This window comes from Magnolia sinica, chromosome 6, assembly GCF_029962835.1.
Source record: "Magnolia sinica isolate HGM2019 chromosome 6, MsV1, whole genome shotgun sequence".
In the NCBI taxonomy this organism is placed as follows: Eukaryota; Viridiplantae; Streptophyta; class Magnoliopsida; order Magnoliales; family Magnoliaceae; genus Magnolia; species Magnolia sinica.
The window spans coordinates 2,929,936-2,944,490 of NC_080578.1; the positions used below are offsets into that span (position 1 = coordinate 2,929,936).

The 14,555-nt window shown below is 40.6% G+C and overlaps 1 protein-coding gene across 1 annotated transcript; it reads right to left on the reverse strand.

Annotated features, from left to right (window-relative positions):
* Positions 1–6,443: 6,443 nt before the first annotated feature.
* Positions 6,444–14,312, reverse strand: LOC131247952 (bifunctional pinoresinol-lariciresinol reductase 2-like). Its single transcript, XM_058247935.1, has 4 exons — positions 13,927–14,312; positions 9,812–10,052; positions 6,978–7,181; positions 6,444–6,738 (listed from the first exon to the last, which is right to left on the reverse strand). The coding sequence occupies exons 1-4, from the start codon at positions 14,254–14,256 to the stop codon at positions 6,575–6,577; spliced, it is 939 nt and encodes a 312-aa protein (XP_058103918.1). The 5' UTR covers positions 14,257–14,312; the 3' UTR covers positions 6,444–6,574.
* Positions 14,313–14,555: the final 243 nt, after the last annotated feature.

The following is a 14,555-nucleotide window of genomic DNA, read 5'->3' on the forward strand; positions in this document are numbered from 1 at the left end:
CATTAAAAACTTTTTGTGGGCCATAAAAGTTTTTGATCAATCTGATCTCTATAATTTCCCTTCGTCCAAGTCTGGTTGACCCTATCAACGGGTTGGATGGATAAAGAAACATTACCATGGGCCTTGAGAATTTTTTAATGTCGTCGTTCAATCACCACTGTTTACTTTTGTGTGGTCCACCTGAGAATTGGATATGCTTTTCTTTTTTTTTGAAAACGTCCTAAACTGGGCTGGAAACACAGATGGATGGCATGGATATACAATACATCATTAAGGTGGGCCCCACAGTAAGGGTAACACCCACTAAGCTGTCATCCGGGTAACACCTAATCCTTTCCCCATTTTCCTTGTATATGACGTTTTCTGCAGTGGACAAAAGTTAAGTTGTTGAAATCAATTTCCGTATCCATATCTTTCATTGAAAAAGGGTGACTTTTCATCGAAATAAAGTTCCATATCAATCTTTTTTATTGAAAAAGGGGTATTTTAATTCTTTAAAAATAAAATAAACCCAACTATTGAGATTTTTACCTTTTTTTTTTAAGACAACTCTTACCCCTATAGGAATTTGATTTCCAAGTGATCCTTCCTGGCCAATCCTTGTGGGGCATCATGATGCATGTGTTTCATACAAGCAATTCAACAAAATCACGAGCTCATTAATTTAAGGCACGGTCCAAAAAACAAAGCAGATCTAAAGCTAAGGTGAACTACATCACGGGAAATAATAGGGATTGAACTACCAGCATTAAAAACTTCTTTGATCCAAAGTGTCATTTCCCTTCATATGACAGACCTTATGAATAAATTGGATGATAGATAAACATCGCAATAGTGTGGCTTGGGAAGATTTCATCTATGGGCATCCTTATCCCCCACTGTTTCTTATGATGTAATCAACTTATGCTTTGGATCCGCTTTGTTTTCAAACGGATGCCTTAGAATGAGTGGAAAAATAAATATACAACATGGATGAAACATATACATCACGTCCATGTAGTGTGGTTATCAGCCCATCCGCTTCCTTCCACTCTTTTACCATTATCTCTTCACATTTTTGTAAAATTCATAGTGTGCTAAAACAAAGGGGTATATAATTACTTTTATTTCCACAAATTCCTTGAACGGAAGCGCTACATTTTCTGTATAAATCTAATTTTTTGGATTCCAACAGCCCAAAAATGAGTTTTCAACCAGGGAGGTCAAGTCCAACGGGTTGAACCACAAGTTATAGCCTATGCAGATGATAACATCTCAGCTATTAAGTTCATGTCACATCCAACCCTTCCAATAGTTTGCACTCACCATGAAAATCGCCTAATGCAAAATTCAGCTCTAATACTCATCAAGTGAGCCACACCATATAAAGCAATGTCCACCCATCGATAAATAGAAAAATACAAGCATGGTCTCCTCGATGAGTGGTTTTTGTTACTGCTGAGTTCTCAAAAGGAGATCTTCCTGATGGGCCAACCTATTGGACGGACTGGATGTCATATCAACATGGAAGGTTGAAAGTTAAAGGCTGAGTCCATCCAGTTGGACTGAGAAGTCTTTCAACCACGTGTACTCAAACATTCCAAAATTATCTAAAGATAAATGCACATGGTTCTAATTTACCACGATATTTCCCCGAAAGGTTTACATTCATTCCCTTTTTTTAAGCATTCTTCACTCAAGTTTAACAATAATAATTAATTAAATGAGTATTATACAACGATCAAGTCCGGAGATAGTACGGTACAGCTCAGCTTTGAGCTTTTCAAGTGGGGCCCTATTTCAGTGATCCAAAACTATGATAATTTCAAGTGGGGCCCTATTTCAGTGATCCAAAACTATGATACGTTAAAACTCACCATGGATGGCTGTTGAACTTAAGTATCCAAGATTCGAACGGCTTATATATAAAATAATTGACCTTTTATTGCTTGAATGGCAACCGTTGTTTCCTTTGTGACCCACGAAGTTCGGCGGATATTTTTACGCATGGACAACTGCAATGGGGTCCATGATACATATAAAAGGCTCGATTTGTGCATGTGAAAACCCGAGCAGGAGTGCACAGCTCATGGTCCGAGCATTGTGCAATGAAGACAGATTCACTACAAAGCGATGTGTAGGACCCGCCATGATGCGTGCATGACATCTATCGGTCGTGTGCTCCCCCTCATGTTCTCTATGGAGTGCATGATTAAAGTCTATCAAAAGATTGGGTGGGCCACACTACAGGGAACGGTTGGATGAGAAATCACACCGTTCAATACCTTTAGGATTTGTGTAGGGCTCACAGTGTTCGAGTATGTCATCCACCCATTCAAAAGATGATCCCCACTAAAATGAATGGACACCCAAGAACTCAGGTGGGCCACACGTGATTTTGGAGGTTTAAGGCATGGTACACCTGAGTTTTGGATCTGTGTGATTTTTGGGCACCAAGAAGAGAACGAGGCGACTCAGTTGGACCGACCGATTGAATGCCATGAAAAAATATCACAGTATCCAGATTTGTGGTGGATCCGGCCTCTATGTGCCATCCATCTCGGGGCTGGAGACATGGGAGATCACTTTTATGTAGTTGTCCCACGCTTAGTTGTAGATGGACAAGATCGAGGCCGTTCATTTGATGGGTCAAACAGCAATTGACTACGTCCCAAAAATCACCCCGATCAGACAATCTTAAACCTTTGATCAGTGTCATGCAAATAGACACGAAGGTACAAGAGTACAAAAGTATGTTTGGTTTTCACCGTCCATCACGCGGGGCAACCATTGATGTGGACCGTTTATTATGTTGCGCTCATTATAGCGATTTGTTGCCAATGTGAACCGTCCACCATGCGGTTCTCACCTTCAATGTCGACCATCCACCTTGTGGTACTACCTTGGATGTGAGCCATCCATCATGTCAGGGTCCACCTTGGATGTGGTTGTCCATCATGTCAGGCATGGGTCGTCGATCATATGGGACCCACATTTAATATGGATCATCCATCATATGTCGGGCCCAAGTCCGAAGTGGGTTGTCCATTATCTGAGGCCTGCATAGGATCTGAGTCATTCATCATAAAGGTTGGACATTGGATGTGAACTATCCTTTATAAGGGCTGTAGACATTAACCCCAATGATAAAAAACTACTCTTCAATTTTAGCGGAACTTTGATAATAATTATAAAAAACACATCCAATCAACGCCTGCATCCTGTCGCCCCACCCGTCATCTTTGGATTCCAAAGGCATTTTCTAGCTGTGGGCCTTCATGCGCCCAAGTCTGTAAAGTTGGGTCTACTGATCAGTGATCCAGACAGCTGATCTGCTGGTCCGATCCTTTGATCTGATGCTACAAGTGTCTTCCAGACTTAAATATCTTAAATGGTAGACCGCAAATTGAGGGTCAAAGGAAATGAAACAACGGTCTACATTCAACAAGAAAAACCCACGAACTGTCAGAGTAGGAGACTTTTCGGGCTATACTCTGAGACTTTTCGGGCTATAGAGGAGTGCTAGTACTGCTACTTCTACGAGGCAGTTGAAGGAAAAGAACCGGATTGCATGCCGCAACTGCCAAGGACGACCAGAGCGGGATTAGGTTGCCGGCCCCACCCTAGGCCTTAATACCTTGATTTATGTATCATATATCCATACCGTCCATCATTTTTCCAGATCATTTTAGGGCCTGAGCCCAGAATAAAAAAGATCCAAATCTCAGGTGGACCATGTCATAGGAAACGGTGGCACATCTCCGGTGGGCCACATCATAGGACACAGTGGCTATTGATGTGCCACTGTTTCCTATGACATAGTCCACCTTTCATTCTTCGGCTCATGCCCTAAAATGATCTAGATGAGAATGTGAATATAAAATACATAATTCAAGGTGGGCCATGCATGATTAGGGCCACACCATCTTAGGTGAGGCCGGGTAGCAACTAATCCGCTCCCACTGCAGGCGGTGCTCTGGAGGCGGTGTTCTGTGGCCCATCATGATGCAGACAGTGTTCCATGAGTGATCTCATCATGATGTATGTATTCTATCATGCTGTTCATCATTTTTTCCAGCTCATTTCAGTGCATAATTCCAAAAATAATGTAGATTCAAATCTCAGATGGACCACACCAGAGCAAATAGTGGTGATTAAACCCATTATTACAAACTTCTTGGGGGCACAAAAGTTTTTAAATCATGCTGATATTTATATTTTCCCTTTATCCTAGTCTTTGTGACCCAATCAATATGTTGGATGGAAAATAAACACTACAGTGGGCCCTAGGAAGTTTTTTATTGTGGGTGTTCAATCACAGCTCTCTTCCAGTGGTGTGGTTCACTTGAGATTTAGATGCCTGTTTCTGAGCTCATGCCCTAAAATAATGATCCATACTAAATGAAAGCCATATATAAAGCACATTATCATTGTGTGGGCTATGTAGAGCCTTCCATCTAATGGCAGTGTTAGTATGCAAGTGACTCACTACTAGACTGTGCTTTGTGGGCCCTATCATAATATATGTGTGCTTATCCGCACCAACTATCCATTTTGCAGCTCATTTTAGCGCATGATTTCGAAAATGGGATAGATCCAAATCGCAAGTAGAGCACACCACAGATATCGTGGTGATTTGATGCCCATAATTAAAACTTTTTAGGCTCCATTTGCACAAGCTGCCTCAATGTCCACTCATATGGATACATTAAAGGCCGAGCAAAGACGGGGAAGAATCAATAGGTAGTTTCTTTCTTTCAATTTTCTTTTTATAATTGTAAAGCGACACTCATACATGAGAATATGATTAATTTACTTAGATTATTATACTTAGTAAATTGAGATTTTATAATTGTTTTATGTCTTTATGAATGATTGGATGGATTGAAATGAATGACTAGATTCAATTTATGAATAAATGATTGAACAGGTTAAGCATACACTAGTTTTTTCAAATAAAATTTTAAAAAAAAACTAAATTAAATACCTTTAAACACAGTTTGCAACTAAGGTTAAAAATATATTGTTAGCGTAGGTATAGAAACTGAGGTTAAAGATAGATTTAATCTCCGTTGGCATCAACTGAGACTAAAAACTGAATATAACCTCGGTTGAAAACAATAGAGCTAAAAACTTGATTTACCTTCCGTTCGAGACAGCAAAGCTAAAAATGTTATTTTATCTCGGCTACCTAAAGCCTTTAACTACATGTTTGGAGCACGGGTTTGAGTAACCAAGACAAAATCAAGGCTAAAGTCTTTAACCTCGTTTTTTAACTTTTTAGTCAGCTTTGAACTGATGTGTTGAGCTAGTTCATTGAATAACTCGAGAATGAGTTCTTTTCAAAATGAGAAGAGTAATCATGTAGAACGTGCTACAAATGCATTTTTAACACTACAGGACCAAAAGAAGCATAAATGAAAGTGAAAGTTGTCCGTCCAAACTAGATGAGTCCCATGTAGGGCATTACATAACTAGATCCCAAGTGCATCCAATTCGAAGAGATTTATACCAGAAATAGAGAAAATGTCATTCAAAGTGTTGACCAAGACAATTATAATTTTTGACCCGGGCATTGTCATGAAACACACAACCTATCAATTTATATGTAACACTGGTTCCGAGATCAACTCATGAACATCTATTATATAAGAAACGCTCGCTTCAGGGTCAAAATAAGAATTTTAGAAGAAAAAAATTTACTACTTAATGATAATTCTCGTTTTCATCTTATCTTTATATTTTTGCAGTTTTAAGATTTTTAACCTTTTTTTTTAATAATAATGTCAAGAATGTACTAGTAAAATTTATTTGACATTTCTATTTTCCACAAATTTAATTTTTTAAATTTTTTACTATTTCAGATAATTTCAAATTAAGATTTTGATTCTTCCACATGAGATGTTATTTTTGTCAGGACATCGTTCCTGTGTTTAAAGTTGATGATAGGCCCACCTTGAAATGGATGATGAGATGAGGGAAGTTGGTTGCGTGGCCAATCAAAGATTTGTCCTGAGTGATTTGTGTCATGGCTGAAAGTGAAGCAAATTGCCTCTCATTCACAATAGATATCAATCAAACCAATGCAGTAGAGTTCCAATCGCAATTCAATATTTGATTAGACTAGTTTGGACCCACCATCAACTTGAATTTAGATTCTTAGTATAATATATAGCAGAAATGATTGAATTGCGATTCAATATTAATTAGACTAGTTTGGACGCGCACGCCATCAACTTGAATTTCGATTATTAATATAATATATAGTAGAAATGATCAAATCGTCATTTCATTCCTTAGCTTTCATATTATAACAAGCTTGTCCCTCTTGATTTATCTGAATTTCCACAATACATTTCATTACTATACCCAAATACAGCCTCATTGTTGAGATCTGCGTGTGTCCTAACAACCGAGACTTATAGTCCAATCCCAGAAGACTCATACACACACAAGAAAGAAAATGTCAAAGCAAGTAAAAACATATGAAAGAAAATGTTAAAGCATACAATCCATACTTATTAACAACCCAAACACACAAAGCTTGAGACCCTTAACGGTCATTCCATAGAAAAACCCAGGTCTTTCAGATTTTCTACAAATAGCGTTTGAGATATTCATCCACTCGAGTGTACTTAATCTCTGGATACAGCTCCGATGCCTCGACTCCATCTTCACCTATTTCAAAATTCGTAAGACAACCCTCATAGCAAACATGGTAGTAATGTGTCAACCCCACTTGCTGCTCGTAATCCAGACCTGTAAAACCATACATGTTCCATTGCTTTAGTCACCAACGTACGGTGGCTTTTCTATTAGTCTCATTTTTAAGTGTTTGTTCTAATGAAAAATTAGTTAATTAGTAGTAGTGATCTATTCTTGTTGTTGGCAACAAGTAATTCTTGCCAATATTGTCTTAAGGGCGTGTTTGGAAGTTCCATTTTCCAATGCCACTCAAAATGCAAAGTGCTTGTGTGCGAGTATATAACTATATATACCTTTCATGGTGGCGAGGAAATCCTCCGCAGATATAGTGGACTTCTTGAGTTCTTTCCCAATGTGCTTCTCCCATATCCTGACTACCTCCCTTTGTGAGAGGATGTTTTCTGGCGGCCGGAGGTAGACTGTTTTGTTCAGTGTACGTGGATCGTCTATTGTTTTGATGGTGTAGATGGCAATATCGTCTTCGTCCACATAAATGGCTGCCATAAAAGAACAATATGGTCAATCCAACAATTACAGATTTCCATTCAACTATAGCTGTGGTATAGCCAACTGGGCCGTCGATCTTGATCTGAGAACAAGGTCCATTGGGCTTGATAGCCAAGCAGTGGAAGAAATGATCGGCTGTTTTAAACATGCATATCCAAAGAATGTGTAGGGACCGTTTGAATGCCACCAAATAAGTTACATTTTCTACTTGCAGCAGTGGATAAGTGACTTATTTAAGTTAAGTTTGGTTTATGATTAGTTATTATAAGTACCTTTTTTACTTAAAAGTGCATAATCACTTCAGTTAATTTTTTCGAGCTTTTCTACTTTTCGTAAGTTGCCAAAGAGAGCCATAAGTAGAGCTGGGCATCGAGTCGAGTCAGACCAAGTTAGGGTTGACCTGACTTGATCTAGTTTTGAAATAGGCCTAACCCAAACTCGACCCGACTCAATACTGAGTCCAGCATGCTTAACCCGATTCAAGTCTAGGTCTGACCTGGACTAATCCAGACTGAGTCCGACTCTGTGATAAGTACCGAGTTGGGTTGCAGTGGGTATCCACAGGCTAAAATCAGAACTCAAAACCTATATTCACTTGCTAGAATTGTCGCCTCTCCATTAGCTACACGGCATCTTAGATCTGAAACGTTATATCTGAGTTTTTTTTTTTAATATATATGTACGAGTCGAGTTTCGAATCGAGTCAAGTTAGTACCGAGTTGGATTTTGGGTTTAGTCAAGTCGAGTTACTTGGTGACTCGACCTCAACTCGTTTTAAGTTTAGATTGGACAAAGTCAACTTAATTCGGATCGACTCACCCAATCGATTCGGATGAGTCGGACAAATCGAGTTCGCCGAGTCGAGTTGTCTTGTGCCCACCTCCACCCATAAGGAGAGATGAAAGAGAGGAGAGGCTGATAAGTATGTTGTTTACCAAACATACTTATCTTCTTAATAAGTAGAAACTAAGATAAGCTACTTGTGGCATAAGTAGCTTATCTTAAGTAGGGGTGCACATTTAACCGGTAGAACCGTGGAACCGGACCGAAACCAACCACACAGTCCGGTTTGGTCCGATTCTAGAGTGCACCGATTCCGGTTCTGGTTCCAAAAATTAAAGAATCGGTGACATCGGTTCGGTTCTCGGTTTGGGTGTATGTAAAACCGAACCGAACCGTGAACCGATCCGTAGAACCAAACCGTGGATCCGATTCGTAGAACCGAACCGTGGAACCAAACCAATATATTTTTGCACACCTTATAATTATTTTCTCTAGAACAATTATTTTCGTAAATGTATTTTTGCACACCTTATACAATATCCAAACCATTCATCAAATGGACCACAACATGAATGGACATGGGCTTGCAATTGGGTTGGATTATAAAAAGCCCAGAACCGTGGAACCGATCCGGAACCGAACTGGTTTTAATTGTTTGGTTCCGTTTCGGTTCTAGGTTGCCAACGGTCCGGTTCCGGTTCCAAATTTTCCAGAACCGTTAGGAACGGTTCAGTTCCGGTTTAACCTTGGAACCGGACCAAACCGAACCGTGTGCACCCTTAATCTTAAGCAACTTACGATCCAAATGCCCCTTAAATGAGACTGGATCATCATCTTTTGATTTATGATGGGTGTAGGGCCCATAAATATGGACCACAATTGGTTTTTCATCAGTTGGCTTTTCCGGGCCCCACACCTCATCACTATGATCAAAGAATCATAAGTGTAGTCTTCCATACGGTTCATTCCATATGTTTACCTTTTGTTCGTGTATTTTGTCAAACATTGGATCATGGACCCACTTTGAGTTTTTGCTAAGATCTAACATTGATTGATAGAGATTGGATGGGGGCTTGATGATATCAATTGTGCCATTCTATGCCTATCACGGGTAGGGGTGGCAATGGTCCGGGCAACCTGCCAGCTGGTGCCTTGGCTAACCAAACCACGCCTGGCATTAGGCTGTGGTTGGACAGGTTGGCATGTATGGCGCCCAATCCATTTTTATTTTCATACATGCATGTGTTCTCCAAACATGAATCTTGCATGTAAATGTTGGTTTCATTTTTCTAAATATCTATTTCTTTGGGCATGTGCATGCCCCACTTGATCAATGGATGGATTAAGAACATTCATGTGGGAAACATGGATTTGATTATTTTTGGGCTAGGCACAGGCCCAACCAATCTTTTCCTGGCTCAGTCGTGGGCCTGATGTCCTTGTCTTGGGCCTTGGACCTTATAGTGTTGGTGCAGTTGGGCCTACGCTGGCACGGGCCATCCCAGCATACAATCAGAGGGTTGGGTCAGGTCTAGCAATACCGCATTTTGGCAAGATACATGAGCCAAAACTCATATAGACAAGGCCTAGCCCAATCATACATAGCTAAAACACTCCAATCCGGTTCATGATTTTCTTTACACGAGTGAAGACTCAAGACTCGCTTGGAGCAACTCATCCCATTCAGGCATATTTTGGGTACGATGTGATCTGACTCGACCGAGTCTGGGTCAGAGTCTGAGTCTGAGTCAACTTGGACGAGTCAACAATTTATAGAATTATAATTATTTATATATTAAATATAAATATAAATTAAATTGAAGAAGTGGTTATTTACCTTTAACGTTAGCATCTCCCAACAAGACCACGCTCTCTCTCGAAGGGGTGATTCGACCAATTTGGCAAAGGCCGCCAAGGAAATACCCAGCGAAGCAGTTGGCAGAGATGTAAGTGAAGGGAATGCCGGCATTTTGGATTGCCTTCCTCACCACCATCTTTTCGTCGAATGTCACTCTTCCGGGTTCCATTGCATGGTCCATCCGTGCTGGGTCCATTCCAAACTCCGACGGCAGAAAACACTGCATGTTTTTTAAAAAAAAAAAAAATTATTTATCATTTATATATTTTTATCAAGAAGTAAAAGGAAAAAAGAAATGATCAATATTTATATTTGGATGCAATAACCACACTGACCAATGGATCTTGAAGTTGTCAGTGGGCCCACATTCAACGTGAGAAATTTGTCCATGATGGTTCAGATCTTTCTATAATTTGTGGACCTTGTTCCATCAATGGCAGTCACAAGAAGATTAACGGTTCCGATTTTCAGATTGACTGCCCATCTCTGATGCGTGGGGGCTTGACAAGAGTATGTGCACTGTGCGCATTGGGAGTTTGGTGCACACGAATCACCGACCAGAATCTAGTAAGCATTTCAAAAGGACATATTCAATAAATCTATTTTTGAAATGATGTTCAGATTCCTGCTTACCAATTTTATATTATTGTGAAAAACATGCGCAACGACGCTATATATGTGCATTCCCAAATTTGTAAAGCGGCAGACAATAGGGAGTGTGTGATCTTTATTTTCCACGATAAGAATTTTTATTTTTTTAATCCAAACCGTTGATTAAACAAGTCTCGCTCCTAATGGTCCACCATCATCATCTAATCCTTATCCCAACTAGGGTGACATCACAAATCTTGTTCCATCATTGTATTCTACGAAGGACAGTATCATCAATCATACCATATGTCATTAAGTCGTTTCTTCCTACCACCCTCCATGTCCTTTTGTCCCCTTAGCGCTGTCAACAGTCGTATTCCAGCAAGGGAAGGATTGTCCAAGCCCGGCCTGCAAAGTAAAATATAGCCCAATTCTAACCCAGGCCTGTAATGAGCCAAAACAAACAAGGCCGAGCCCAGCCTGTGATGGTGATGCATGGCCCTGGCTTGAGTCCATCAGAGCTAGAGCTCGAGCTCGCCACCCGCTTTTGTGCAAGATCTACACTGCTTGTGCATGATATAGACAAAATTGTCCTTGAAACTTTAAACGAGCCGAGCTGGGAAACCTGGGGAATTCCATCATTTCTATTTCCACAAGAGTGGCCTGCAACACAAACCTAGGTGTGAGGCCCATCATGATATGTTTGTGATGTCTATCAATTGCAACGTAGCATATCTAAAATTCAAATGGACCATATGACAGAAATAGTGAGAGATGGGGACATATATATCATTGCAACTACTAAATCAGTTTTCTCCTTCTGTCTGTGTAGATTACGCCTAACTATGCCTTTCATCCAATCTCTCTCTCTCTCTCTCTCTCTCTCTCTCTCTCTCTCTCTCTCTCTCTCTCTCTCTCTCTCTCTCTCTCTGCGTGTGGAGCATGTGCCATACTCTAGTTTTATTTTACACGACACAAGACACACTTCGGTTTTTTTAGTCATGTCACATACGAGAACGGATTGCATGTGCCCGGGGCTCTGTGGGGTCTACAGAGATGTCCGTGACAAGTCCACTCCGTCCATCTGTTTTGAAAGGCCACGATAGGACAGGATTCTAAAAATCAGGCAGATCCAAAACTCAGGTGAGCAATACTAACAAAATAATTGTGGCAACAGTAAAATCCACTGTTGAAACCTTTCTAGAGCTGATCATGATGTTTATATGCCATCCAAACCGCTCATAGAATTATTACCACTCAGATAAACTGTAGGAACAAATACTATCCCGATATAAATCTTCTCCCACTGCCAGGCATTCAGTTACCACTGTTTCGTGTGGTATAGCCCACATTGGTTTTGGATATGCCTGATTTTTAGAATCCTGATCTATTGTTGTCTTTCAAAACAAATGGACGGAGGGATTTTTCATGTACATCTTTATGGGCCCCACACAGCCCCAGGCATAGAGATATCTCTGTGCCCGGGGCACATGGAATCCACTCCCGGCACATACATATACCTACCATGATAATTTAACAGGACGAATCCAATGTCCCCAGATACACCCAATTCTCGTGCAGCTGAATCAGATAAGATGCATGTATTATGTGCATATGAGGATCCGATCCATGCTTCCCACAATATTCACCATTGATGGGCCATAGTCCAAAAAGTTTCTTTGATCTCAATCATTTAATAAACGAAAGCTTTCTGATTGAATGTGATATGTCGCTGAGCTTTGTCTTTTAGTGTCCATTTCCAGGCCACAGCTTAAATGGTTAGGATCGTCCAAGCAGTGTGGGTTTATGGACTATGATCAACATACGGTTGAACCCACTGAATCAACGGTTCCCATCATGCATGTGACGTACGTAAGAAGCACTTGGAGGCTGATTACTTCCCATGCTCCCAAACACACTGGATGAGTTCCCGTACCAAACGTGAAAAAACAAGCTTTTTCGAAGATAAGTAATCTCCTACAGCGACGGCCTACCGCCATCTTCTTTTTTTGTCTTCTACACAACGCGTCAGACGTCCTTACTTTAAACTGTGGGCCACGCGACGAAGATCACCTGGCACAAAGGTCAGGTGGGGACTGCTCATCAGATGGGCTACATTGGAACCAATGGACAAGACTCGACATACAGGTGTGGCGCACCAAATGAATGGATGAGGATGGTTTTCAAGTAGGATGACCATCATCGTGGGCGCACTCTTTTCTTGATACGAATGTCCTACACAAGTATCACGTTAGTGTAAAATATGCTCAAAATTAAAATTCTAGAAAGGGCAAATTACACACATACAAGTCCGACCAGGGATCTGGGCCTGGCATTCATTGCCTGCTCCATTTATGGTCCGACCTGACTTCAAACGTAAATGTCTTATGTCCTACAAATATTGCCATTTTAATACTGGATTATGCAACCTATGCATCTTGAAATCTAGACCATTGATCTAGTTCTTTCAGGTGTTTGTTTCTTTGTACATATGTGGCCCCACTTGATTAGATGGTGATGTAGAGTGGGTTGCGCACACTTTCATGGCCAAGATGGATCAAAAAAGGCCCGGTTGATGACAGAAGTGATCAAAACTTAAAACGGACGTATCTCACAAAACAGAATGACCTATCGGACGTACCACATATGATTTTGGGGTAGGACAAGCTACTTTAGCCACCCAATCCTACTACGCTGCGTTTCGCATGCCAAATTTGCGAGATACCATCAGATCTACAGTCAAATTCCTATTTTAATTCTCTTGGGCTTTAGGAACTACGTGTAACATAAATAGTGCTCAGAATAATTAGGAGCACAGCATAGTTGAGACAAATAGGACACTTACTATTTTTGGCCAAAAACCATGAGGTCTAGTAGAAACCACAACTGTTTATAAATAGTAAGTTTATTATTTATAATAAGTTGTGATTTCTAGAAGTTTTAGTTATAGTATGATTTCGAAACTTATTTATAGGGTCCAGCCTTATTTAAAGAGTTGTAATCTCAATTTTCATCATCAATAAAATTATTCTGAATTTTCTAGAAATTATTTTCTAATATTTCTTCTTTTTCTCGTAGATTTGAGGTATCTCTATGTGGAGTCAAGAGAATTTCCGTACATTCGGAATAGTTATCCCTTGAGTAAGACAGTGCTCTACCTCAACCGTCCTTCCCTGTGTCAGATAAACTAAGAACATTCAAGTGAGACATATGGATTTGGGTGAAAGTGAGTGTCTGGGTGTGTGCCTGTGTAGAAAGAAAAAAGTGAGAAATGTGGATTTGGGGCAGGGCTGGGTTGGGTGAGGCGGGCCTGGCCCAGTCAAAACTTTTATGGGCTTGGTCTTGGTCTTGCAAATTAAACCCATTCTGGGCTTGGGCCCATTTCGACCCCTGAGATTAGCATTTGGATAGATGCTTTGTAACCGTTGATGAAGTGAAAACACTACAAGTAGTAACAGGCATTCATGGTCATCATACCAAACATAGATCCGGTTGGATCGTACCTTGATATTTCCGGCTTCTTTGATGGCGTCTACGAGTTTTAGCTGCAGGAGGATATGGTGGCTCCTGATATGTACGCCGGAAATGGCACATATGACAACATCGACTCGTTTCACAGCATCCACAAGGCTCTGGTGATCGGAGAAGGACCCTTGGACGAGGTGTGCCCCTTGAGCCTTGAATGATAAGAGCATCTGGACCTTTTCGATTTCAACGCCGATCTCCGGCCGATGGAGCACGTGTGTCTCGTGTCCCAGGGCTAAGCTTGCCTTAACGATCCTCTTCCCAATGTATCCAGTGCCCCCTACCACAAGAACCTTGCTTTTTCCCATCTCTCTCTCTCTCTCTCTCTCTCTCTCTCTCTCTCTCTCATTATTTATATATATAGAATAGAGAAGTTGTGATTATGCTAACCTTTTATGAGTAATAATTAAGGTTAATTAGGTTAGTAATTTACTAATAACATGCCCCGTATGCACTGCATACAGAACATGTGCCAACATGGCCAGTTTGTGGGGACATCAGAGCAGTGCATGAGGTGGCTCCCATGTGAGAATCGACCCAGTCCATTCATCAGGTGGGCCGTACGCATCTGTTCAATGGTGACCGTTGGATATTTTTTCTAGAGGTG

Excerpts from the sequence above, each read along its gene's own strand:
- LOC131247952 (XM_058247935.1), bottom strand. The coding sequence starts at position 14,256 with ATGGGAAAAAGCAAGGTTCTTGTGGTAGGGGGCACTGGATACATTGGG. Across the intron at positions 10,053-13,926 it reads AAGAAGCCGGAAATATCAAG|TGTTTTCTGCCGTCGGAGTT; the intron begins GTACGATCCAAC and ends AAAAACATGCAG. Across the intron at positions 7,182-9,811 it reads GGGAGATGCTAACGTTAAAG|CCATTTATGTGGACGAAGAC; the intron begins GTAAATAACCAC and ends CTTTTATGGCAG.